Raw genomic sequence first — 25,574 nt, forward strand, 5'->3', positions numbered from 1 at the left:
TGGGGTGGAGGAAACAGCATGTACAAAAGCACGGGGGTGTGAAAGAGCCTGACGCTCTGCTGATCTGTCCACCACTGCACCTAAAACACCAAACACCTATGCATGCAAGGACCTTCCTGTGCCTGGGGTCTGCCGTTCGAGCCTAGAATTCGGGGCTCCTCAGACAGCAGGTCCCAGAGCCTTGGCAGTGCACCATCGACCAAGGATATTCTCTGCTACCGGGCCACTCACTAGGTCTCTGCTGCTTCTCCAGAGCAGCGATATTTAGCAATGCCAAGCACGACGGTGCTTTTTGGCCTCTGCCAGCTCCCAGGAGAATTGCTTCCAAATTTCTATCACAGTTGGTTTCCAACAACATCCAAACGGTTTGCCACAAGCCCGGCAGCCCTCGCTGTCCAGGACCACAGGTGCCAAGACAAAGGTTGGCCCAGGCAATGCCCTCCTGCTGCCTAGCGAGTCAAAGGGCCCTGTCGACTGGTAGCAGCTCTGGAGTGTCAGTTTCAAGCTCAGGAAGTAGAAAAAGAGGCAGCTGGTTTAGAGCACTTCCTCGAGGGCAGTGGCTTGACCCAGTGACCTCTCAAGGAGCCTTCCAGTTGCATGGAACGTTCTCTGCCCTGCCCACCTTCCTCTGGCTTAATGCCTTCTCAGATTTCTCATCTCCGCAGAGGGCCGAACTCAGGAAAGCTTTCTCCGAGCACCCGGCCCTGGCCAGGGGAGGAGTCCGCCCTTGTGCTCCCAAGCCTCCTGTGTCTCCCCCCCCCCCCATCACAGCATTCTCTCACTGTGGGTGAGAGCAAGACCCTGGAGCTGGGTTGCATGGGCTCAAGCCCTGGCTCTGCCACTTGCCAGCTCTGTGACGTTGGGTGAGTTGCTTAACCTCCACGTGCCTCAGTTTCTTCATTTGCAACATGGAACCTTATCTCCATGGCCAGATGAGTTAGTATTTACTGAAAACAGTGTCTGGTCCCTAGTTTGTGCTATTGGTGTGTAAGCTACTGCCCCTCCTGGGCTTGCCCTGATGGCAGGAGGACAGAAGCGGGGTCTGCTCTTTCCTGGTCTCAGAGCAGGACGTGCTGAGGCTCCCCACATGGCTCATCAAGGATACAGACGAATGAGGTGGGCTCCCTCAGGAGGCCTAGTGTTCGGGTAAAAACAGCATGGGGCTGGGGGTCTGGGCCAATCCATCCTTTCCCCTGCCTGAGCCTCAGTTACTTCCTCTGTAAAATGGGGACAGCAGCCTGGGGACCAAAACACTGCAGACCGTAGAGTGTTGCCCCGCACAGAGAACAGCACCCTTCTGCTGGCCCTCCCCCCGCAACGCCCGTTCTGGCCCCTCTGCCCGCCTCCATCGGCGTCCTCGTGACCGTCCGGCAGCGTGCTGGCTTAGCCCGGTAAGTGACAGACGGCTCTGGCCACTCATGAGCGCGTGGCTCCCCTGCCAAGGCAGTGCTCTCCCCCTGCCCCGCACCTCCCGCGAGCCCCTCCCTCACCTTGAGTCACCACCTTGCCGAAGACAGGCAGGGAGTCGAGCGTGGAGCAGTTCCAGCGCCGGTTCCGGAACTGGTACTGGCACTCCTCGATGGCGAGCTGAGCACCTCGGCGCACCGAGTCCATCACCTCAAGGTTCCGCTTGCACATCTGCACCTGCCTCTGGATCAGGCCCTTGAGCTTCTCGCACGTCTCCTCCTCCGAGATGCTCCCCACGGAGGACAGCTTGGCCAGGTACCTGGGGAGAAGGCGGCGGGGTGGAGTGTGGTGCAGCGATCCCTCCCCCTCTCTCTGCTGCCGGGACGAGGCTGTGCCCACCCCAGGTCCCTGGGAGCTGACTCATCCCGGTGGTGGCTCGTGGCTGTGCCTCCTCTCTCTGGATCCAGCGACAGGCCCTCTTGCCTGGCTTTTGGGACCAGAGGGGGAAGTGCCGTGTCATCATAAGAAGGCTTCCGCCCCAGCCAAAGCAGGCCAACGCACTGAGAGGGACGCTGACGGAGCCCCCCCGGGACCCCTCCTGGCCCAGGGTGGCCCCTGCACCAGCGTCTGTACCCCGATGTTACGCCAGACTTGGCCCCTGGGCTCTGACCCCTTCACGTCCCTCTAGCTGGGACGCTAGAACCGCTGCACTCGTGTCTCCTTCCCCACCCCCAGGCAAGGACCCCAGTGAACGCAGCCCGCATTCTGGCTGCAAGGCCCAGACCTTCACTGCCAGCCACATCCCGGGGCACCAGACGGAGACCAGCGTCAACTGCAGCTGGGGGACTCGAGATGATGAGTGTGTGGATGGTGGCAGGGGAGGAGGGCTTAAAAACAGAGTGTGCCGTGCTCGTCCCTCAGCCCCTCGAGTTTTTGTGGCTTGACGATGGGGCAACAATGCTGGTTCCATCTCACAGAATTATGGTGGGCTCACAAGCTAGATACCTTATGTCAGGGAGCTCTGGGACCCGGCCTTTGGGGAGAAGGGGCCCTAAAGTGTCTACTTCAGGGGAGGACAGGAGGGAGCGCTGCTGTTCATTGGACACCCACTACGTGTCGGGCACGGTGGCGGTCACTATGTTCTGCTGCACCCTTGCCTCCCATCTATGAGGTGGTAATTGTTATGCCCATTTTATGGATTCCAAAATGAAGGCTAAGAGGGTGACACAGATGGCAAGTGCCAGAGCTGAGCTTCAAACCCCTTCAAACCCTGTGGGCCTTCCCCCTGCCTGTCCTCCTCCATGGCAAGTTGAGGGGCAAGTTGAGGCTCTGTGTCACCTAAGGACAGACACTGTGATCGGGACCAGGAGGCCAGAGAGCCGGAAGCAAGACACATGAATGCTCACCAGGATGGGAGCAGAGCTAGGGAAAGGCCCTGTCAGGAAGAAGTGGTCCCTCCCAAGGGACAGAGGTGTGCATTGCCTGAACACCTACTAAGTGCCAGGTATGTTTCAGATAGGTGAAGTGACTGGCTCGGGGTCACCTGGCTTGTCTAGTTTGGAGGCAGATCTACTAGTTTGGAGCCCAGGTCCGGATAACCCCATGACTGTGTTCTAAGCACTGCCCCTCAGCCTGCCCCCCCCCCCCTCTAGCATCCCTGGCCAGGGCCAAGTGAACATAGTAGGTGCACAAGGGGGAGCTGAGTGCTGGGAGGAGAGCTGAGTGGTAACTCTGAAGGCCTCCTCTCCCTTTCCTTGCCCTCACTTCCCACCTGTTCAGTGGGACATGATCTGCTCCCCTCCCAGGGCGGGGCTGGCAGGGGCTGCCTTCCAGGTCCTTGGAGGAGCAACAGAGTACAGAGTATCGCAGACTTCCAGAATGCTCCCTGACAGATAGTCTGGTCCATTATACAGGTGAGCAGAGTGAGGGAAAGGGGCCTTCCCACCGTCTCCCAGGAGGAAACTCAGAGCCTGGCTCTACCCTTAGTCTCGGTCACACAACAGGGGCTCGAAACAAAGAGAGCGAGTATCCTGCTGCCCCCGACTCTATAGTGAGCCAGTCCCCCACCAGGAGCTTGGCCAGCCACCCTGGTCTGGGGGAGCTTTCTAGGCATGGAGGTGGAGATGCTTGGAGGTGACGAAGCCGCACAAATTTCTTGTCCATAGAAGGATCAAGGGGGAAGGCCCACTCCATGGGACTCAGTTTTCTCATCTGTAACGTGGGGAAGTTACCACTGGTTCTGGCTAAGTCAAGGAACTGAGGTCAGAGCAAAAGGGGGTCCTGTGTGTGAAAGATGGGCTGACAAGGGGTCTGAGGCAGTAGGGCAGGAACTTGCCATTTGTTTGCCGAATGGAGTAAAGGAATAAATGATGAGTAAAGAAGTACACAGAAAGCCCTCTTAAAATATGGGACATTTTTATGACTACGGTAATAAGCACAGTTAGCTTTCATGCAGCTTAGGACCAGGCCAAAAGCACTTCGCTTACATTGTTGCATTTATCCTCCCAGCAAAGCCAACGGACCCCTGTTTTATAGAGGAGGAAACGGAGGCCCAGACCCGTTACGTAGTTTGCCTTGTGTGCAAGGTCATCCAGCTCATAAGAGGTGGAGCAGGGACTTGAACCCGGTTTTGCCCAACTTCAAAGCCTTTGAAATGGATACAATGCTGTTTTAAGTGGCTCGAGGACTAGAACTGGCCCCAGCAGGCAGGAGCTGCTGGGAGCCAGGTTTGCTCAACCTAAGGATGCTGGTCAAGGTGGAGACGATGGGCTGCCTACCGGTCGCCGAGTTCTCCTCCCCCGGAGCTGTGTGAGCAGCAGGTGGATTCTGTGTGTCAGGCATGGGGGCTGGCCCAGAGGAATGGTTCTCGAATCCGGCTGAGCATCGAAACGTCTGTGGGGTTTGTTGAAAGTGCAGGTGCCGGGGCCTCGCTCCAGGCGGGGCTGGGTGGGCATCTGGGCTTTTGACACGTTCCCAGGAGCAGCTGTGAAGCCAGACTGGCCCTGGAGGGCACTTCAGGGGAAGCTCTTGGCCAACCACGGGGGATGTTTCCTTCTATGCCCGAGGGAGATCTGATTCTGGGACCCACTTTCCGCCTCACGGCTGCATCAGCCCCCCCCCACCCCCTGCCCCCCACCTCCTGGTTGTGGGGCTTGAGTCTAGCTGTCTTTATCTAGAAATGGAGATAATGGTTCCTATCCCAGAGGGCTGCTGTGAGAAATTAAGGTGATTTGATGTGGTTGGTGCTGCCGGCTCTTAGCCGGGCCCACGGGAGGTGTGCTGTAGCTGTGAGGATCCCCCCAACTTCCCTGGCAGCACACGGGTGAGTAGAAGGTGGGTGGTCTTGGGCTGAAGCATCCAACCTTCCCTTCCTCTCCCCACATTCCTTGCTTCCTGGAGGACCCCCCTGTCTTCTCTGCCAGGTCCTGCCTCAGGGATGCAGAGACTAGCAGCATTGGGGCAGGAGCCTGAGCCTCCCAGAGGGGAGACAAGGGTGGGAAGGTGGTGGAGGGGCAAGGGGAGGGTGCATCTGGAGGGGGAGGGGACACACTGGCTCCTCAGCCCTGTCTGGGTGCTCCCCTTGCCTGGGCCAGGTCCCCTATGGCCCTAGTCCCACCTGGTGCTCTTGGCCTGCAGGGGGCGCCAAGAGCCCAGCTACTGGCTGTGGGCCAGGTCCATGTTTGGGAGGCCACCGGTGAGGGGACAAGGAGTTGGGCCTCAAGTTGGATCCTTTCCTGCTCAGACCCAGACCTGGCCTCTTGAATAAGGGTGGGGTCCCCTATTCCCTGAAGGGCATGGGGGCACAGAGCTGGCCCCTGTTCCCTCTGCATCCAGCCGATGGGCCAGGTCAGGCTGTACAGGCTCCATGCTCCTGGTGGAGGGAGGTGTTCAAGGGCAGGGCTTCTCTGGGTAGGGAATGCCGGCTGGGGAGGCCTGGCTGAGCTACCAGCCCACAGTGTGACCTTGGGCAAGTCCCTGCCTACCCGGAGCTTGGGTCCTCGTGGGGACACTAAACTGGTGGGTCTGTGAGGCCTTTCCCTCTGTCAGAGTGACAGTCCCTCTTCTACAGGTGGGGATGGAGGTGTCCAAGCCTCAAAGGCCTCAGGACCCCCTGCATTGAATGAGAAATAAAGTAGACCAGGGAACCCCCACCCCTCTCCCCTAGGCTAGACTCAGTGAGGGGGGGCAGGCTGCTGGGTGGCCATGGCCGTGAGTCACTGGGACAGCTTCCAGGAAGAAGCTGAGAACCCTCTTCCGCTGAGGAGTGTGCCTGTCCCCCCCCCCCCCCGCCCCACGGCTGGCACCAGTGCCACCCCCCAGCCCCTGCCCTCATCTGGCTCAACAGCTGTCCCCTTCCGTGCAGGAGACACAGCTCCACCCCACCTCGATTCTCCTGGGTCCCAGAGTCTTGCCTGGGAAGGCCTGGCTGCCAGGACTGGACGTGCAGCTGGGAACAGGGCGGAGAGAGTTGGGACCCCAGGCATCACAGGCCCTTGCCCGCACGGCCCGCTTGTTCTGGTGCCCAGCCTCATTTTCCAGAGGAGCAAACTGAGGCCCCGAGGGGTGGAGGGACTCACCCAAAGTCACACAGCCAGTGAGTGAGTGGCTGGGAGCTCTGTGTCTCCTGTACCCCGGTTGTGGATCTGCCTTGTTTGACAGCCGTGGGGGCTGACACCACCCTCAATGTCGTGTCCGGCCCATGGCCTCCTCAGGGCCCGGCACAGGTTGTGGCACATAGAAGGTGCTCAATAAATGCCTACAGCATGATGGAGGGCTCTGTCCCCCTCGGCTCACCTCTTGGCAGAGTCGTCAGGGTAGGGAAGAGCGGGGGTGAGGGAGTAAAACGGGGGCTGCCTTTGCCTTTGAGGGCTGGAGGCTGTGAGAGGCTAGAACCCAAATTTTTCTGGGGGCCTCAGGAATCCCCTCTCTGCACCCTAGGGTGGCTCGGCCTTTTCCCCGGAGACATGTGTGCCACTTGATGACCCTGGAGCTGGGCCGGGCCCAAATGTTGGCTGCACAAGCCGTTTCTGGGGGGCACAGGGAACCCGGGAGTGATCGGTATTGGCTGCCGCTGGGCTAGGTGGCCAGGCCCGTGGAGGGCCTCGACCATCTCTGCTCCTTCTCTCGTTCTGGTCGCCTTGCCCCAGTTTAGGCTTCTTCCTGCCACTGCTGAGTACAGGCTTAGCAATTTGCCACCTGCTGCTCCAGCCACCCAGGACTCTAGCCACAGCCCCGCCATCGATCAGGTTACCCCAGCAGCCCGGGCTGCCCCGGCTGCCGCTGCCAGCCAGCTCGTGCCCCCATCTTCTCCAACGGGGGCTGCGGGTCCCACAGGCCCCTCCCAGGAGGCCCTCCCCGGCGGCCCGTGCCGAAGCCTGCGAGGCTGGAGGGCCCTGGCCCTGCCAGGGAGATCAGATCCTCTCGGCCACCTGCTGTTTTCATTAGAAACTAAAATTAGCTGGGCTTGTCCCAAGCTTTTCCAGGTTTGCTTGCTTTTTAAAAAAAATATACAAATTCCTAGAGAAAAATCCGCACCTCTGCGCCTCCTCTCAGCTCTTACCCTGCGCGTCAAGAGGAGAGGAGACGGGAAATAGCTGGAGCGTTTGGGAGGCCAAGCAGATCAGTGTCGTGGGTCCTGGCCCCGCGGGTATCCAGGTGGGGGCTGGGACGCCAGCCCAGGCCTCTCTGCCCCCTCCCTCTGGCCTCCCTGCCTGCCTGGGCCACATTTAGAGCCTCCTCAGGAGTGGCAGTGCCTGGGACACCAGGGAGGAAGGAGGCCAAGCAGGCGGGAGGAGGAGCCGGAAGGAGCCGGAGTGCCTGCCGAACAGTGAGCCGCCTGGGGAGACACGGCCGCATGAAGGCAAGCATGCCACGGGTCCCACCCAGGACCACGTTCTCTCCGGGGGTGGCCAGCACCTGGCTCCCCGGGTCCCCATCACGCCCCTCAGCTGTTCTCAGGCCTCCGGATGTTTCTGCACCCACGGTCTCCGAATCCCGAGGCCCTGTCCTGGAGACCTATCGTTTCGCACGGCCCACAGGGTGGCACACTGTGCGAGAGAGATGGCAGACTGGGTCAGAATCCCAGCTCTGTGTTCCCGGAGGCAAGTTAGCGAGCATCTCTGAACCTCAGTGTCTTCATCTGTAGAATGGGGAGAATAATAGTTCTCACCTCAAGAGACGTCAACGGATTAAATGTTCACATAGTAGCCACTGCTCCCCGGTTGGCAACATTACCAAGTCCTATTGATCGTCACTGTGGTCATTAAGGTGTTTACCGTCATCACCTTCATCATCACTGCCACCTCAAAGCCCCTGCGCAGTCCCTCGAGCTGGGCCCTCTGCTGGACCGCAGAACAGTCCTGTTCACTGGTCTTCTTTTGCTCGGCTCTTTTAGACGGGGGTTCACCAGCCTGAGGGAAGGACACACCCCCACTGGGAAGGGCGGACACTTCGGCCTCCATCCCCACCACAGAGCTTGGACACAGCTTGCTCCGATGGAGCACGCAGAGCTGAAGGATGCTTGCCGGTGACCTGGGCCCACTGGTCGGACCCTCCAGGGACCAGGGGTCCAACAGGTGGGACACAAGTGGGTGCTTTAGGAGATCAGAGGCTGGGGCACCGCGGTGAGGGGGCTAGGGACAGGGGGGTCCAATGCAGGCTCAGTGTGCCTGGGGGACTTGGGAGCCCTTTGCGGGACAAGATTGACAGGAAGGGAGGGACCTCATGTCCCCTGTCACCTGTGCTCTTCAAACAACAGCCACATGCTTTAACATATCCTTAGTGCAGCCACGCAGGGTTGGCCAGGACGGTATCATCGACCTCCATTTTACAGAAGAGGTTCCGGGAGGCATGTGTTCAAGGCCATGCAGCCAGTCAGGGCTGGGCAGCATTTGAACACAGGTCATTCTGGCTCCTAAGCCTGGGTTGGCGGATCAGGCTCCAAAGATGGCGTAGGGTAGTGACAATGATTTGAGGAAGGTGGCTTCATTCTTCCATTGCTGAGACCTTCTGCGGTCCCAGGGCTTTTGGGGACCACAGCAAAGGCGTCGGCTCTGCTTTTAGGAACAAAGGATACTGGGGAGGGAAGTGTCTCAGTGTGGGCAGCCTGGACGGCTTCTGGGGCCATGGAAGGGGCTGCTGCTACTGGCCTGAAAGTCCTGGAGGGGCAGCCAGTAAGGAGGGGCCAGCCTTGGAGACACAGTGGTTGTAGGGGTGGTGGGCACAGCCTCCCCTCCACCTTCTCCCCGGCCTTGGCAGAACTCTGGAGTCCTCGGTGCCCAGGTCAAGTTCTCTTTGTCCCAAGTGCCTTTCCTCAGCTTGGGTGGTGGTGGGGGGAAGATGGCCTTTCCTGGAGCCCAAGCCCCTACTCCTGTACCTCGGGGCACCCTTCCCCCTCCTCCTGTCTCCTGGGACCCCTCGCTTCCTTTGCTCTCCATCCTCAGAAGCCTCAGCAGCCCCTGTTTTTGTCTTTTCACTTCCCAGTTTCCATTGCTTTCCCACACCTGGTAGCCCAGCTCCTACATTTCATTCCTGAGGGCTTCCTGAGTGGGAGCCCCCCTCCCACTCACCATCTCACAGCATTTGTTCCTGGGGAGCCGGCGGCTGACTCAGGGCCGGCAAGTAGCCACTCAGACCTTAGCTGGATGGCCCCAGAGCTGCACCAGAAGGTAGGAATTTTCCTTCTCTCCGCAGGGCAGGTGTGATTGTGGGGGTGAGTGGGCATCAAAGTTAGGGCACTTCCTGACCTTGCCTTGCCTCCTGTTTGCCAGAAGAGAGCTTCTCCCTTGCAAAGACCCACCCGACGCTTGTCCCCCGAGTGCCTCTCTCGCCTTTGTAGCCACTGAAGCGTTCATCCTCTCTAGCTCGGCTGAGGGAGCCCAGGGGGTGGGAGCGAGGAGGGGTGGCTGAAACCCCAGCTGAGCTGTCCAGGGCAGGAGCTGGCTTCCTAGAGTGGGGCTCATGCTCTGGTGGCTCCAGGTTGCTAGTGACTTCCTTGGCTTTGGCAGATCCCTTCTGAAGGCACCGTTTCCAGGAGAGCCTGTGGCCAAACCCGCGCCCCCATCCCAACAAGGCAGCTAGGACAACTTTGGTTCCTTCCTTGCTCCAGTCGCTCAAAACCTCCCATAGAGGATGACAGGCTAGGGTGTGGGGCTGCAGGGAAAGTCCTGGGAAGACAGTCAGGAGACCTGGGATGCAGTTCCACCTCTATCACTAAGGTGCTCTGTGGCCCCAAGAGCCCACCACAGTGCCTGGTGGGGCGAGTCTTGACAAGCAAGCATTTGCCATGACTGAATGGGGCTTTCCAGGCATGCCCCTGCTCGGAGGTTCAGGGTCCCTGCAAGGGTTGAATGGGTAATCTCCCGGGACCCTTCAAATTCTGATGGCCGTGACTTGGCCCTCGATTCCCTGGCGTGCCGGGACCGCCAGGACCCCGACTCGAGAGGAAGGCCCTGCTGTTACCAGCCCTTGAGGAAGAGTTCCTGGAACCCAGTCCTGCCATGATAGGTCCCGTGTGTGAACAGAGTGAGAAATAGGGTCTGAAAGAACCATCCAGGAGTCACAGCAGGAAGAGGCCCCTGGAGTCTCAGCAGAAATTTCCCGCTGCTTCTAATGGGCCTCTCCAAAGTTCCCTTGTGAGCTGTGAGCTGCTAGCTGTTGGGAGGTTCCTTCCCTCCTTGAGCACATGCCTCCCTCCTCCTACCCACCTTCCTCCCCTCTCTGCTCAGACCAGGTCCCCTCCACGGTGGGGTTTGTGACTTGGTCAGGGGAACTTTTAGAACGTAGTTTGGTTTAAAGTTTGCCAGGAGATGGGGGAGGTGGGGAGGGGCTTGGATGGGGAAAGGGGGAGCTGGTGGGGGTCACAGCAGGGAGCGAGCCTTCCCCTGGGTTTGGCTGGATCACAGAAGACGCAGTTCAGGACTCAGAGATAAAACCTGGCAACTCCTGAGGCCATCTGGACCGCAACCATGGGGTCGCGGCTTTGCCTTCCAGCTGAGTTTGCTGAGCAAACGGCAGCGGCTCTGGCAAGCTGGTTTGCAGTGGGGGTGACTGGAGGGGCCGGAGGGGCAGCTGTCACCCCCGTCCGTGGCTCCCTGGCCAACCCTGTGCCCAGTTGGCTCAGGCCAAGCCCTTCTTCCCAGAGGGAAGAACAAGAAAAGGAGGCTTGTCGTAAATGCTCAGCTTTGCAAACGCACCCACAGGGCCCGAGTTGGGCGAGTTTCAACAGGTTTGGGGAACACTGTCTTGTCAGATGCTTGCTGAGTTGCTCAATTGCTAATCCCAGGCTGAGGGAAGAAAGTCAAGCCATAGCAGACAGCTGGGTGATGACTGCCGCCTGAGTAAACCCCTCAGGCAGAGCCTGGTCTCCGGGCTCTGCCACGGAGGGTGAGGGGGAGAAAGGGCTCAGGCAGGATCTGGGGGGGGGGGGGGTGCACCCTGGCAGGGGAGCTACGGGGGCCAGAGTAGCAGATCTGCTGGGTGACAGACAGCCACACTCCCTGACACTCACGTTGGCCCATCTTAGCATCACCTGAGACTCAGGGGGTTACAGTGGAGCTTCCCTCCTACTCGAGGTCTCTAAGATCGGGCACCATTTGGCAAAAACTTACAGCCCTCTGGAGCGAACAAGCCTTTCCCCTTTTCACCCATCAGATATTGACTGAGCGCCTAAGCACACTTGACATTCAGGTTTTATAACCTCGTAGAAGTACAAAGCCAGCCTACTGGACTGTAGTTACATACAGTACGAAACTGTCCTATAGGCAGGGGGATAAAAACCAGGAGATGGGGACATGCGAGAGCACGTCAAGCTCAAGTCCTGATTCTGATTTGCAGAATGTCCTTGGGGAAGCAGCTGCACCTCTGGGCCTCTGAAGCGAGATTGAAAAGAATACAGACCCCTTGTTCCAAAAGTGGGAAGGGAGAGGTTACATGGTTCTAATAGGGTCATGGGTGTGAAAGTGCTTCATAAACCACTGATTCTCAATGGGGGGTAATCTTGCCCCCCAAGGGGGCATTTGGCCATGAGAAGCCAGGGATGCTGCTGAACATCATACAACGCACAAGACGGGCCCAAAATATCAACGGTGCAGTTTGGGAAATCCTGGCATAAACTATAAAGGGCTGTGGATGCGTGAGTGATTGATCGGACGCCCAGAGTCAGGGGAGGAGCACCAAGGAGGGGGGTTTACTATCTAGAAGGGAGGGAGGGATCCTTTATAGTTGGGGATCGGGAGGCTCTTCCTGGGGGAGATGTGCCACACACCTTCACCTGTGGGACTGGCTCTGCCCACACCTGGCCCAGCGAGTTGCACCCAGAGTGTCAGGCCTCAGTCTGCTCATGGCCAAGGAGGTCACCGGCTGTGGCCCCCCTTGCTGGGCAAATAGGCACACGGGAGCTTGGACCAGAGATGCACACCTGTGGGGAGTCAGATGCAGTGAGGGTGAGATGCTTCCCCCAGCCGCCCTGAAGGGCGCTCCCAGACACAACTCCTCTGGCCACCAGGATTTGCCTGTGAGCCGGGCCGGACCTCCCTGGCTTTGTGAGGCTCTTGCAGGAGCCCTGGTTGAAGAGCAGGGAGGCGGCAGCCGATGATCCTACCTGTGTGACCCGTGTAAGAGCACAGGATCCCGACAGAGCAGTCTGGGGTAAACAGGGCTTGCGAACAGTAGGCTGAAGGCTCGTTCTCTCCATCGTCCCTATAAACAAGGACACGACTCCCCCATCGCACCAACAGCCACCCTCCACCTCCAGCAGCAGCCATGCCGGCCATTCCCAGCGCAAGCGTGCCTGGCACTGCGCTCGGTGTGCTATGTGCACGAGCTCACACTTGCCTCACTACCGTCCAAGAGTGGGTGCCACTTATATACAGATGAGGAACTTGAGGTTAAGTAACCTGTCTGTCGTCACTCAGCCGGTCAGCGGCAGACCTGGGATGGACCTGCGGGCTGTCTTGGAGACCTGGTTCTTAGCCACTCTGTTGGACTATCTCTGAGTGTGGAATGCCCGCCCCCCCCCCCCCCCCCCCGCCACCCTCATCTGGTGGGCCTCTGCTGGGGCCCCAGCCCGGTGCACCACTGCCCTTTCTTCAGGAAATCCACAATAACGAAGCCCTCGCCAAGCTATTCCCTGACTCTTCCCAGTACTTTCATTTGGAGTTCAGAGCTATCCGCCGAGGACTGTGGCCCAGAGGGCAGGAGAGGCCCACCCAGAACCAGCCAGCTTGGGAGGCAGAGCTGGGACTGGAGCCCCGGACTCTCAACTCCCAGCACGCCCAGTGTCAGAGGGAACTTTCAGGGCCGTTTCTGAGCCCATCTTTCAGAGACAGAGCCAGGCCTTTCGCCGACGGACTGTTTTCATCTATCCATCCCTCCCTCGGTGGTGGGAGCTGCCACAAGCTGCCGGCTCGCCCGGGGTGCCAGACATGAGTCTGATCGGCAGCTTTCAGCTTCTCTGGGCTTGCCCGGGCCTCAGGCTGGGGAGCCCTCCCAGCTCCAGGCTCCGTCCTGCCCGACAGCTGCACGCAGTGGGACACCTGGCCTCCCCGGCAGGCCACCGCCCTTCTGAGACAACAGACAGCATCGTCTCTCGCAACCGGCCAGCCAGCCGACCCTGGACTAAAGCCTGACTCCAGGTACTTGAACGGGAACGGACACCCAGGCTTTGCCCCTCTGAGAACATTGCCAGCCGCCCTCTGGGGACCAGACCTCCACTGTGACTCACACTTGAAAAAAATAGTGCCAGCCACCCTGCCTGGGTGGACATCTGCCTGCCCACAGCTCTTCCTTCTAAAGGCAGCTTTTGGGTCAGGTGCCCCTGCCATTTACTAACTAGGTGACTTTGGGCAGTGACCTCTGTGATCCCCAGTCTTCCCATCTGTGGAACGAGATTCAGATGTTGTCAGGATTTAGATAATGCGCTGGGAGCTATTACAATACTGATTACTACTATTGTCGTGATTCTGCCACCTCCAGGCCAAGTCCCCTCTGTGACTGCTCCAGCTCGCACCGAACCTTTCCTCTGATGGCACTAGCATGCACGCTGCCCCACCCATTCGTGTTTTTGCTTCTGTCCCGTCTTTCTAGACCCCAAGGTCCTTGGAGACCAGGCGGTGAGTGGGCTCAGTCCCTGTCTCAGGGATGGAGGTTGATAAATACAAGACGAATGACCCCGTCTTGGAACGTGCCCAGAGATCTCTTCTCCATCACTGCCCCTCTGGTTTGGTAGGGGTCCCGGGAAGCCCCTTATGCTTTCCGTCTTGGGCTGTGCAGAGACCCTTGGCTCAGAGCCCGGGGTGGAGCAGGAGCGAGCTGGGTCATCCAGAGACCTGCTTCGTGGCAACCTGAGCCATCACCACCGCAGAGAACAGGTTTGCCAACCTCTCTTCTCCCTCCAGGCCGCCCCTCCTCACCCCGCCCCCCTCGCGGGAGTTGTTGGAATTCCCCCATGGTTTTGCGTGACCCAAAGCTGGGACTGCCTCCCTGGCTGGGATTTTGGGTTTGGACGTGGCTGAGGGTGGCTGGTGACACCACCTGGGCCACACTGGCTCAACCTTGGGACGGCTTCAGGGAAGGGGTATGTCAAGGCCTGGGAAGCAGCACCTGGGTTCAGTTCTCTGAGTTTGGGCAAGTAGCTTCCCCTCCTGGGGCCTCAGTTTCCTCATCTGCAAAAGGAGCTCAAACACTGGATGCTCTTGAGGGACTTGTCCCTATGGATGCTGCTCTCTTCCCTGAAGGCCTGGGTCCGATTCTGGAACTGCCACTTTGTTGTCCTCCTCTTCGTAGCCCTTGGCACTGGGTGGGCCAGCCCCAGTTCTCGTTCTTCTGATGCTTATGCTCACTTTGGAGACCCTGGCTCTGAACCCCTGCTTTCAAGGGTCAGCTCTGGGGACCCCAGAACCCCCGGTTCCAAATCAGCTTCCCTCCTCCTCGTCTCTGCGACCTAGTCCCCACTCAGGAGGCTGGCCCGCGGGGGGGGGGGGGGGAACGGGAGGAGGTGAGAGTGCCCTGGTTCCTGTAGCTTTGCCACTGCCCCTGAAGTGTTAATCAAATTAAGTCTCCAAGAAAAACAAAAGCTGTGCAGCCACTTCGGGCTGCCTTGGAGTCGCTCGCTCTCCCAACAGCTGGGAGAATTCCACATCACCTCGGTCCCCCAAGCCCTGGGTGGCTCTGACCCCAACGAACACACTCCTTCCAGCCTGCAGGGCTCCGGCTGGCCGCAATGACCTCATAGCAACAGCCATTGGACACTCGGGGCAATTTCATGGGAGATATTTGTTCTTTAGTCTTGATGCAGAGGGAATTTTTTCCTCTCCCGCTGTCTCCATGGAAACCCCAGCTACACTGTTGGCCATCCCCCTTCCCACCTCATGCTTTTCAGATCAATATTGGAGCTTGGCTCCCCACTGGCTGCCCACAGCCCATGGGGGCAGAGCTCTGGGCAGAAGGAACTGGGGCCAGAGTTAAGCCTGGGGCCAGGGGAACCGTCACTGATGGGGGGATGAAGAAGGGCTCCGGAGTCTTCTCCCTTCCCTGTTCGTCTACTCACCAAAGCTCATCCCTTTAGAACCCCCGCCTCCTCCACCTGAGACCCCTCAGTGAGCCTTCTGTCCCTTCCCAGGGAGTCACCTGAGCCAGGCCCAGCAACAGAGAAACAGGCCACCAGCGGTCACCCCCGGCCACCCTCCTCCTTAGGTAGAAACACAGAGAGGTGCTGGGCTGTTGTCTTCTTCAAGGGCTGGACGGAGTTTCTTCCTGCCCCAGGGAGGAAAAGGCCGGCCACCTCCAGCCGCAGGCTCTCTGAGGCTGGGTGTCCCGGTCCCTTCCCTCTTTCTACCCCTGGCTCCCGCCCCCCAAGCAGAAACAGGTCCCTGCACGCCTCCAGCCCAGCCCGCAGCTCGGCGCAGCTCGGCGCGGGGAGCTCGCTCCTGGACTGCTCGGGATTAACCTGCTATTAGGACCCAGACTCCTACCCCGTAATGGGCTTCCCCGGCGACCTGTCAGCCGAGCCCGGTCTGCGCGCGGAGCCTGGCGCCCCACCCCGGCCGCCGCCCCGCGCTCGTACCCTCGCGCTCTCGGGCGCCCCAGGCCGCCTATGGGTGCGGATGCCGCCACCACCCCTGCCGCCTCTGGGCTGGGAGCCGCACCCGGGCAGGAGCGGTGCCCAGAGGGAGGCCCAGGCGGCGGCGGCGGCGGCGGCAGCGGAGAGGGCGAGCGAGCCTCGCGTCCCGCGGCCGAGACACCTGCCGGGCGCCCCCGCGCCCGCTGCCCCGCGCCGCCTGGCACCGGCCGCTGCCCCCGGGGCCTGCCCCGCCCCGCCCCGCCCGGCCCAGCCGGGTCCCGGCCCGACTTACAGCCAGTTGCTCGCGGCGGCCGAGAAGACAGCGAAGACCAGGAGGCGCAGCGAACGCAGGCACGAGCGGGGACTCATGGTGCCGCCGCGGGCGCCCGGCCCCGGGCAGCGGCTGCGGCCGCGGGGGGCCTCCCGTCGGGGCGGCAGGTGGGCGCCCCGCGGGCGGGCTGGGGCGCGGCGCCGGGGCGCGGGCCGGGGCGCGCGCGGCGGGGCTCTGCCTCCGTGCCTGCCGTCAGCCCTGCCGGCTGCTGCGCCCGCTGCCCGGCGCGGACCAGACTGTCAGCGCCGCCCCAGAGCCGGGATGCGGCGGCGGCGGCGGCGGCGGCGGCGGCGGCGGCGGCGGAGGCGGGCGGGCGGGCGGGCGGCCGGGGGGGCGGGCCAGGGGCGGGCCGAGGATGGGGTTACCTGGGCGGGCCCAGCGGCCCGGGACACCCCCCCCGGGGGCGGGCCGGAGCGGCGGCGGCGGCGGCCGCCCTGGCCCGCGGGACTGGGCTTCAACGGGGGCCTCCCCGGCCGGGCGCCCCCGGAGGACTTAGGGCCGGAGCCCGCTCGGGGCACGGCTGGCTGCGCGCCGCCTAGCGCGGCCGGGCTAGAGGCGCGGCGACCCAGCTGCCCGGTCCCAGCCCCGGCCTTGGGGACAGGCGGGCACAGCTCCCCCAGCCCGCCGCTTCGGGCACTGCAGCACCGCCCTGGCCGCCCCGCCTCGCCCCCCGCCAGCGCCTCGGAGCCCGACCCCAGCCCGAGCGCGGCGGACCGACCCGAGCGCGGCGGCCCCTGGCGCGCACCCAGCCGCTTGCGCTCCGGGCGCCCGGGGCTGCGCACCCGGGAGTCCGGAGCCACCCGGCCGCCCCCCGCCAGGCCCCTCCCCGCCTCCCGGCCGGCTCGTCCTCTGGCCCAGCCTTTCCCTGGCGCTCACCTCCCTCCAGCCTTCCGGGAGCTGGACGGGGCCTCTCGAGCTTCGGGCAGCTTGCGACAGTGGCCGGAGACTGCGGGAATCCGAAACCTCGTTTCTGGCTAGCCTCAAGTTCTGGGCGCGCCCTAAGCGGCAGGGTCTTGACCAAGCCCCTTAACCTCTGTGGGCCTCTGTTTTCTCACCCGAGAAAGAAGGGTGAGAGAGAAGATCGTGAGAGAAGAAGAGCTGGAGACTGCGAGGATAGGAGAAACTCGGGGTGGGGGGTGGGGGGGTAGGTGTCTCTTTAGCACACTCGGCCAAGTCTTGCTTTGCGCTTTGGTTTTCTGTGCGCTTGATTCATCCTCTCCTATCTGGCAGATTCAGACAGCTCAGTGCCCGGCACAGCGTGGGTGGCTGAAGCCTTGGTGGAATGAATGAATGAAGGGGCATGGGCTGCAGCCTGTACCTTGCTGGGGCAGAGTGCTCAGTTCCACAGCACGCTAACTCGTAAGCCTTACTCGCCCATCTCTAGCTCATGCCCTCTCTAGGTCTCGCATCTGATTCTGTGTCCCTCACCCTGCCTCAGCTTGCGTCCCACGGTTACTGAGAGCTGGGGGGACGTCTTGTCTAAATGGGAGAACCGAGGCCCAGAGAAAAATCACATCGCTAGGAGCTGGGGACAGAGCCACAGACCAGGCCTACGCCCTCCCCTCTGACCCTGTGCTCTTACTGTTTTAGGAGCGTGAGGCTTGCTGTCACGTGGATGGTCCTGTTTGGATGCTGGGACTGGTGCCCTCCACTCCATGGAGTCTCTGGGGCTCAGCACGAGGACCGGCTCGGTAAACATTTGGTGCTGAGAGTAGGCAGAAGGTGGCGGGGATTTGTGGGGCTGAGCAGGAGTACAGATGAAGGCTCACGTACCATATGTCTAAATATTTGCAAGTTATAAATCAAGCTAACAAAATGTGAAATAAAATATGTCCTATTCGGCCAGCTTTGAATGGAGAATTCTCAGACTCCTCGGACCCTGTGAGGGGCACGGTGGTGCAGGGAGAGGAGACCCCTTCTTTCCCACATCTGCCTTTGGTCTGCCCCGCACATGTGAGCAGCTCAGCCTGCACGTGCAAGCCCAGGCCACACCTCCTCTCCCTGCAGAGAGCTGCTCCTTGGCCACCCCTCAGGCCCAGGGGGCTGGGCGTGGCTGTGGTGGGGGTCTGTCCTCACGGGGTGGACCTGGGGAAGAGACCCACCCAGGTGCTGGAGTGGGCTTGGGGCTGTCTGGGCAGGGAATCCCAGAGGCCTGGGTACCTAGAGTATGATCTAGAGAAGGGGGCACAGGCTCCAAGTGGGCATACTCTTTGGGCCCCTGATCTCTTCTCCCTGTGATGAGATCTTGGCCGGAGGACCAGAGTTTCAGGGTCCCCAGGGCAGGATCCACTCTTACCTAAGGGCGGAACTGAATTACTGAACCATTTTGAGCCAACAGAAGTGCTTCCTGAAGTCTCAGCGTGGTAGGGGGGGAAATAGGAATAAGTAATTATTGCTGGGGTGCCTGCGGGGCTCAGTCGGTTAAGTGTCTGCCTCTTGATCTCCGCTCAGGTCGTGATCTCACGATTCGTGAGACTGAGCCTTGTGTCAGTCTCTGTGCTGAGGGCACAGAGCCTGCTTGGGATTTTCTCTCTCTCCCTCTTTCTCCGCCCCTTACCTGCACACACACACACACTCTCTCTCTCTCAAATAAATAAACATTAAAAAAGAATAATTATTGTTCTATAAACAGCAACAGACAAACTATTTTAGGGTGGTCATATGTGTTCCTTCCAAACCCAGACATTTTTAAGAGTGCTCAAGACTCTAACAGGAAGCAGGACCGTGCCTGGCAAACTAGCATGCCTTGTTCTGCTAAAATGTTGAGTGCTCACCTACCTCATCGTTCTAAGTGCTTTACATGGTGTCACTTGTTCAATCCTTAGAGCAAATCTAGGAAGTAGGTGCTGCTATTGCCCCATTTTACAGGTGAGGAAATGGCAGTTAGAGAAGTAAATGACCTGCCCAAGGAAAGTGGCGGACCCGGGGCTCCAGAGCCATGTCGTGTGCCTGGGCTCAGGTGTTTGGGCTTGAGTCTCTGTCCTGCAGCGCATGCCCCCTGACCGTTGGGGGAGTGGCTGGCACCCCCCAGTGTCTGTGTCTGTCAGGTGGGGACAACATTTACCTGCCTCACCTTCTCCTGGGGCTGCCGGGAGACGCGCACGAAGCAGTGAGTGTGAGTCCTAGGAGCTGGGAACGGAGGCCCGTGGCCAGAAAGGCCCGCCCTGACTATGATAAGGGAGAGGAGGAGTCCTCTGGTCTGAGTCAGTGGAAAGTCTTAATGTGAAAGTCTCTTTGAGGAAATGCTCTTCTAACTTTTAAGAACAGCCCAGTGGTGAGGATTTACATACAAGTGACTGAGAAAGTTCAATCATCAATATAGCTCTTTCATGTATAATCGCACGTGATAATAATAGTGAACATGTATCTGGTGCTTCTGATATGACAGCCACTGTGCCACAGAGGCTTTGCTTATAGTAGTAACTCATTTAATTCTGGCCACAGCCTTGGATGTAGAAACCGCTATTCCCATTTATGGGTGGTGAGGCCCAGGGGCGGCCTAAAGTGCTTTAAGATGTATCAACAACCCTATGACGGAGGCACTCTTGTGTTACATATGGAGAAACCGAGGCACAGAGGGATCCGACGGACTCCCTACAGTTCCACGGTGAGGAAGTGGCACAGCCAGGGTTTGGACCCAGGTGATCTGGGGATGGAATCGCCCACTGACTACACCTTAGGCGTTTCCTTTTCTTTGGTTGAAGAGAACAATTCTTTAACTCTCCATGTGGTCCGGTTTTGGAGTGAGTTATCTTTCCTTACTAGAAAATTCACCAAGGAAGGGAAACCTGGCCAAGTTTTTAATCAGAAAGAATCACATACAGCACGTCTAAAGTATTGCCAGGTCTCGGTGAATGGGTCTGAAGCAACGTGGTTGGCTGTTCTCCAGCCCGATCTTAGAAGCATCCAGTAACAGAGTGTCTGGTCAACAGGTGAGTAGGATTTCCAGTCCAGCTCCCAGATTTTCGAGGTGGAAAAACTGAGGGCCTCGTCTTGGGGTCTAGGACATTTTTAAACCTATGCATGCATTGATCAGGGAGGTAAAAAGCAGAGGGTTCCTCTGCTGACCCCATGGCCTGCACCAGCTCGAGCTTGGCTAGACGGATCTACACAGAGGTCTCCTCTGAGCTGTCCACATGGTGCCCTGACCAAGAAGGGGCAGGATACCTGATCAGTCTCAGCCAGCCACGCGCGTTTGTGGGGCCCCCGGCACCTCCCTGCCCCTCTCTGGGCCTGCCATTTGCTCCCTAAATTCCCTTCTAGGAATCTAGAGAGGGGGTAAAATGGACCGTCAGGTTCTCGGGAAGCCTGTGTGTGCTCCCAGCCCTGCCAGATCTCTTCCCCAAACCGAGCCTCAGTTTCTTCATCTGTGCAGTGGGAGTCATAAGAGATCCTGTGACGAATCAATGGGACGTGTGTGAGGAATTCTAAGCCTGGGGCTCAGCTTCGCTGAGGGTCGAGTAAGGCGCTTCATCCTGCTCCCTGGTTTAAGCCCAAAGACACACTCGAATGATCTGCAGGTGTTTTGCTTGGTCCGCCACTGGGACCAAGTGTATGTAATCTGTTGACAACATGTCGAGCTTGGGAGGTTTCATAGATTGGGATCCCCAGCTTCTCTTGAAAAGTGGGGAGGTTTGGCAACAGGGGTACCCACATTCTCTGGTGAAGAAGGGTGACCTCTGTACATCTTTAATGGCTCATTCATGTCCCTGCAACCCCCTACGTAATGCATTGAATCCTTACCATAAGTTAACACCCTTATTTGGCCAGCGAGGAAATAGAGGCTCAGAGAGTTGGGATGAGTTACCAAGGTCACAGTGTTAGACGATGATACAGCCAGGACTCCCAGTGAGGACCTCTGTCACTTTCCTCTTTTGGGGCTCTCTTTCCACCCCAGCCGAGCTCTGGGTCTATGGAGAAACCCTAGTTATGACCTGATAGAAGGACTTAGGCATGTGGTGTCAATGCCTATGCGTCCCACCCTTTATCTTCAGATATCCCCGGGGCTGTGGAGTTAGGGTCGGGGTCCAGGAATCAATGTGCACACCTAGAATTCTGGGAATAAACCTCTCTTGCTCTTCCTTCTAGCAAGATGATCGTAGCTTAACATTTTTATTTATTATGAAAATGTTCAAATATATACAATGGAAGAAAGTAATAGTATAGTAAACCCCCAGGTATGCATCATCCAGATTCAGCAATTACCAAAACTTGGTTCCATTTGCTTCATCTACTCTTTTGTTTCTCTTTTTCTTTACTGAGTTATTTCAAAACACATTGCAGCTATCTTATCGCGTCACCTGAACACCTCGGTGTAGGTCTCTAAAGCCAGCGGCGTGCTGGGGCCGGCTGGTTCTGGCTGCTCAGAGCCGATTGTGGGCATCTCTTTTCAATTCCGCGTTCCGTGATGTCATGCCGGTAGCCTGAAATCTGCCACGTGGGAGAGCTACACCCCAGAAATCAGCAAACACTACAAAACAGGGCTCCCCTACAATTCTCCACCCCAGAGAGTCGGCGGTTCAACATTTATCAGTGCGCCGCTGTTGGAAACACATGGACGTTTAAAAAAATTTTTTTATGTTTATTTTTCAGAGAGAGAGACAGAGACAGAGAAAGAGAATGAGTGGGAGAGGGGCAGAGAGCGAGGGAGATAGAGAATCCAGAGCAGGCTCCATACTGTCAACGCAAAGCCCGACGTGGGGCTCGAACCCACAAACCGTGAGATCATGACCTGGGCTGAAGTCTGACGCTCCACTGATGGAGCCACCCAGGCGCCCCTCACATGGACCTTTTCTTACATAACCACTGTGTGATCATCTCAACTACTGAAATTAATGTTTCCATTCTAATCAAATGTCTATGACAGTTTCAAAGTTGTCTGTTTACAGATGGTTTGTCCCCTCAGGACTCAGACAAGATCCGCCTCTGACATTTGGTGGTTATGTCTCTTAATTTTTTTTAAATCGAGAGTATATCCCTCCATGCCCACCTGTGGCTTTTTTGTGCCTGTGATTACTGGCCACAGCAGGTTGGCCGCTCCGTTCTGTTGGCTGTATGTTTGGTTCCTCTGTCCCTTATTTCCTGTCTCTAAAGTCTGAATAGGTTCCGTTCAACTTTTGATGTGTTTGTTTGCTTGTTTGTTAGAGGTGGGCCGGAAGGCTTCAGAGATGGTGCTGCCTTGTATGTGTACCTTTTCAATGCCCGCAGATGATTTGCAATAAATGAGACACAAAGTCACTGAAAAGCATTTTTAAACTTATCACGGCCTTATCATCAACATATACTACAGGTATAGCCACCACGGAAAATCTTTTGCTGGAAGGAAGGGCCGTCAAACTCAGGGAAGCTGGGCCCCTCTGATTGGGCCTCACCAGTCTGGGCAGGTCTTTCTACATTCCGGTCCTTTGGGAGTTCATGCCACGATGCTGTCACTTGGATGGTCAGATGCCCCTACCTGGTGTCTAACCTCAGTCTGTCCTGCTTTCTCTGCCCGGAACCTTGGCATTTCTTCGCCTCCCTTCTCTCAGATCTCTTCTAGCACGAGGAGAAAAACGAACCCAAATATTCTGTGGTTCTAGGTTCTGGATCCCATACTTGATGTGCTAATCATTTCACCCTGCGGTGGTTCGAAACTCTACCCCCAGCCCCAGGAGATGCTGTGTATCTCTTCTCCACCCCCCTGAGGGATGCGGGTCCTCACGGAACAGGGCCCGTGGCATCTGGCCTAAGGTCCCTCTGTGCACCCTGGCTCGCAGGTCCGGGGGCTTGTGCACTGACCGGCCTCAGGTTGTGGCTTTGGTCCCCGACAGGGCTCCTGCTCTTGCCTATCCTTCCCCCCCTTCCTGTCTGGATCGAATCCTGGAAGCTGGTCCCCCTCTACCTTTGTCCTCTTGTCTCCTCCCGACTCCACTCACTGACTCGGCCTGGAGCTTGCTCCTTCCTTCCAGAAACGGACCTGTGGACACACACAGGGGCTGAGCATTCTGCTTGCATCTTGAAGATGGCTTGAGCTAAGAGGTTCCCTTTGGGAAGCGGAGCGGTGTCTGGGGAACACGGAAGCATCTTATGTGCTATGCCTCACGCCAGGAGGTTGAGCCCGAGCCTGTGTTCAAGCCACCGTCAGGACCCAACCTAGGAAATGAGCTCTTCAGGCTGGCAAGGCCCTGTCAGACCCTCCCTTACCCAGGCAGGAGGGTGGGCGGTGTGAACTTGACTTTTCCTCAGAGGTAATTTGCGTTACCTACATGCAAGGCCTCAGACACCTGTGATGCTGGAGTCTCAGAAAAAGAAAAAGCCTGACCTGTAAGAAAATATTCAAGGGAAGTAAGAAGAGGCATTCTGTTAAGTTCGTGGAAACAAGGATTTTGACCGGCAGTGAAGAATGACTGCATATGGCACCAGATTGCTCTTGAACGTTTATCTTCTTGACTTGTTTTTATCAGAACCTTCAAAGAATGGGTTGTGAAACTGCTTTAATAGAGGACTTAATTTTCTTTACATTCCCGGTTAGAACTAGTGATGTTAATTTGTTGTTAATTTCTCATGCTTATAGCCGAAATCCAAGGAGGACAAAGAAGGAAAATAATACAGGAAGCTCCCAGGGCTGTTTTCTGTCAGCAGCAACCTGCCCTCCTGTTGGGGAGGCACAAGCAAAGGCCCTGGGGTCAGCTAGCCTTGGGCTCTGACCCAGGTCTATCCCTCATTGGTCTTGTGCTTTTAGCAAATCTTCTTATCTGTCCCTGTGTCTCTGCTCCACCTCCCCTCTGGGCCTTTGCATGTGCTGTTTTCCCCTGCGGGGGCTTGGGGGGGGGGGCGGGTAGAAATGCACCTCAACCAGTCCTTTACTAAGCTAATTTCCTCAGGATTCAACTTACATATCACTTCCAAGAAGACTTCCTTGGGCTCCTGGTTACATATTGTGTGTCAGCCCTCTGGACTTTTTCTTTGAAGCACTATCAACCTAATCAAAATGATTATTAAAGAGTTATTTGTCAAATTGTGTGGTGTATCTCTTCCCATGATTTATCATCTCCAAGAGGATAAGGATCATGCTTTTTTTCACTGGTGTGTTCCCACCGCCACAGAGTGTTGGATAAAGAAATGAAGTGCAATTCTTCAAGCCTCAGTTTCTTCATCCAAAAAATGGGCCTATGACTATCTTTCTTTTGAATGGGAATAGATACATATGACAAATATTAGTTTCTTTCCTATCCTTACTCATTGCAAAAGAAAAAAAAAAGAACAATTTAGAGGAAATAAATGTTATTTTTAATTGTTAAGCCTGAAAAACCCGTACTTGGGGTGCCGGGCTGGCTCAGTCGGTTAAGCGTCCGACTTCGGCTCAGGTCGTGATCTCTCTGTTCTTGGGTTCGAGCCCCGCGTCAGGCTCTGTGCTGACAGCTCTGAGCCTGGATCCTGCTTCGGATTCTGTCTCCCTCTCTCTGCCCCTCCTCCACTCTCACTCCGTCGGTCTGTCTGTCTCTCTCTCTCAAATAAATACACATTAAAAAAAATTTTTAAAAACCCCGTAACTTAAGAGAGCACACATAGCATTGAAATTATAACTGTGGAATGTTTGAGATGTGCCTGGTTTCTGCCGCAGGAGGATGGACTAAATGACTCCCTTAGGGCCTGGGGTGGAGAAGCACGTTCTCCTGGGGATGAGAGAGCGGCTTTGCCTGGGGGTGCAGGGCCCAGGGCTGGGCCGAGGAGCTCAGGAGAGTTGTGGGGGTTCCATGCCACCCTGGGAGTGGCTTCTAAGCTTCCCTTGGGCTCTGTGGGGGCAGATGGGATGGCCCAGAGCACCTGTTCTCCTGCGCTGCTCAGAGGAGACTTCCTGGTGAAGGGGGGATACCTAAGTTCAGGCCTGAAGGGTTGGTCAGGTTAGCTTGGCGAGGGATGAGAGGAAAAATATTCTAGCCTAAGGGCACAGCGTCTGCATCAGCCTGGTGGTGAGGTGGCTGGGCACGTAGGAGGATGAGAGAGGTTCAGGGGGGTGGGTGGGCAGAGAAACAGGGGTGGGTGGGTCCCGTGACAAAGCTGGAGGAGGGCAGCAGGGGCCAGGGCAGTTCAGGGGATGCTGTGTGCACGTGTGTGCACGTGTGTGTGCCTGTATGTGCACATGTATACGTGTGTGTGAGGGGGCAGCACCCTCGGCTTCCAGCCAGGAGCCATGCACACAGATGCCCGGCCGGCACCCGCACACATGCAGACACCCGGCACTGGAGTGTCAGAAACCCGCCAGGGCCAGAGCAGCTGCTTCTAAATCAAGGCCAAGGGCAGCCGAGGGGCCCGCTTGGGTTTGGTGGCTTTGCCGTATGGGCCGACGGGGGCTGGGGCTGAAGGGGGGCTCTCCATTAGGGATTCTGGGCCAGAATGAGCCTGGCTCGTTTGGGGAAGTTTATTTTGGAAGCTGGGATGATGCAAAATTAAGCGGGGAGGAAAAAATAGATGAGGCGGCGGTGAGGGTCTGTCTGTGGCTGGCGGGGCTGAAAGTGTCCCGCTAGAGGAGCGTTGTTGGGTAAACAGATGGGGGTGGCAGCTTTTCTGTATGTCCGCTATAAATATCCCACAGTTTGGCCGCCCCTGCTGGGGTTTCCTGGCATCGCGGGTGTGGAGATCAAGGTGCAGACACAGGGCACTTCCGGGAGCAGCAGAGGGCGGCCAGGGCACTGCTCAGATCTCAGTCCCCCGGGAGGCGGTGTGGGCACCGAGGTCTGAGGCCGAGGCCCTGGGCGGGGGCGGGAGGTGCTCCCTCACTGCTAACAGGCCGTGGAT

At 57.9% G+C, this 25,574-nt stretch overlaps 1 protein-coding gene across 5 annotated transcripts in view; it reads right to left on the minus strand.

Moving 5' to 3' along the window:
• WNT4 (Wnt family member 4) overlaps window positions 1-16,889 on the minus strand; it is a 29,848-nt gene extending 12,959 nt beyond the window's left edge. Inside the window, exons 1-3 of one of the 5 annotated variants that reach the window (XM_023258284.2) lie at window positions 15,759-15,841; window positions 11,672-11,824; window positions 1,491-1,726 (exon numbers count right to left, since the gene is read on the minus strand). In XM_023258284.2, the coding sequence (XP_023114052.1) occupies window positions 1,491-1,638 (148 nt within the window). In that variant the 5' untranslated portion in view covers window positions 1,639-1,726; window positions 11,672-11,824; window positions 15,759-15,841. Of the gene's footprint in view, window positions 1-1,490; window positions 1,727-4,184; window positions 4,519-11,671; window positions 11,825-15,758; window positions 15,910-16,673 lie in introns of those variants that run through there. The other 4 variants (XM_045035267.1, XM_023258282.2, XM_023258281.2 and 1 more) reach the window with 4 other exon arrangements.
• Between the last annotated feature and the right edge of the window lie 8,685 nt (window positions 16,890-25,574).

This window comes from Felis catus, chromosome C1 (assembly GCF_018350175.1).
Source record: "Felis catus isolate Fca126 chromosome C1, F.catus_Fca126_mat1.0, whole genome shotgun sequence".
NCBI classification, from domain to species: domain Eukaryota; kingdom Metazoa; phylum Chordata; class Mammalia; order Carnivora; family Felidae; genus Felis; species Felis catus.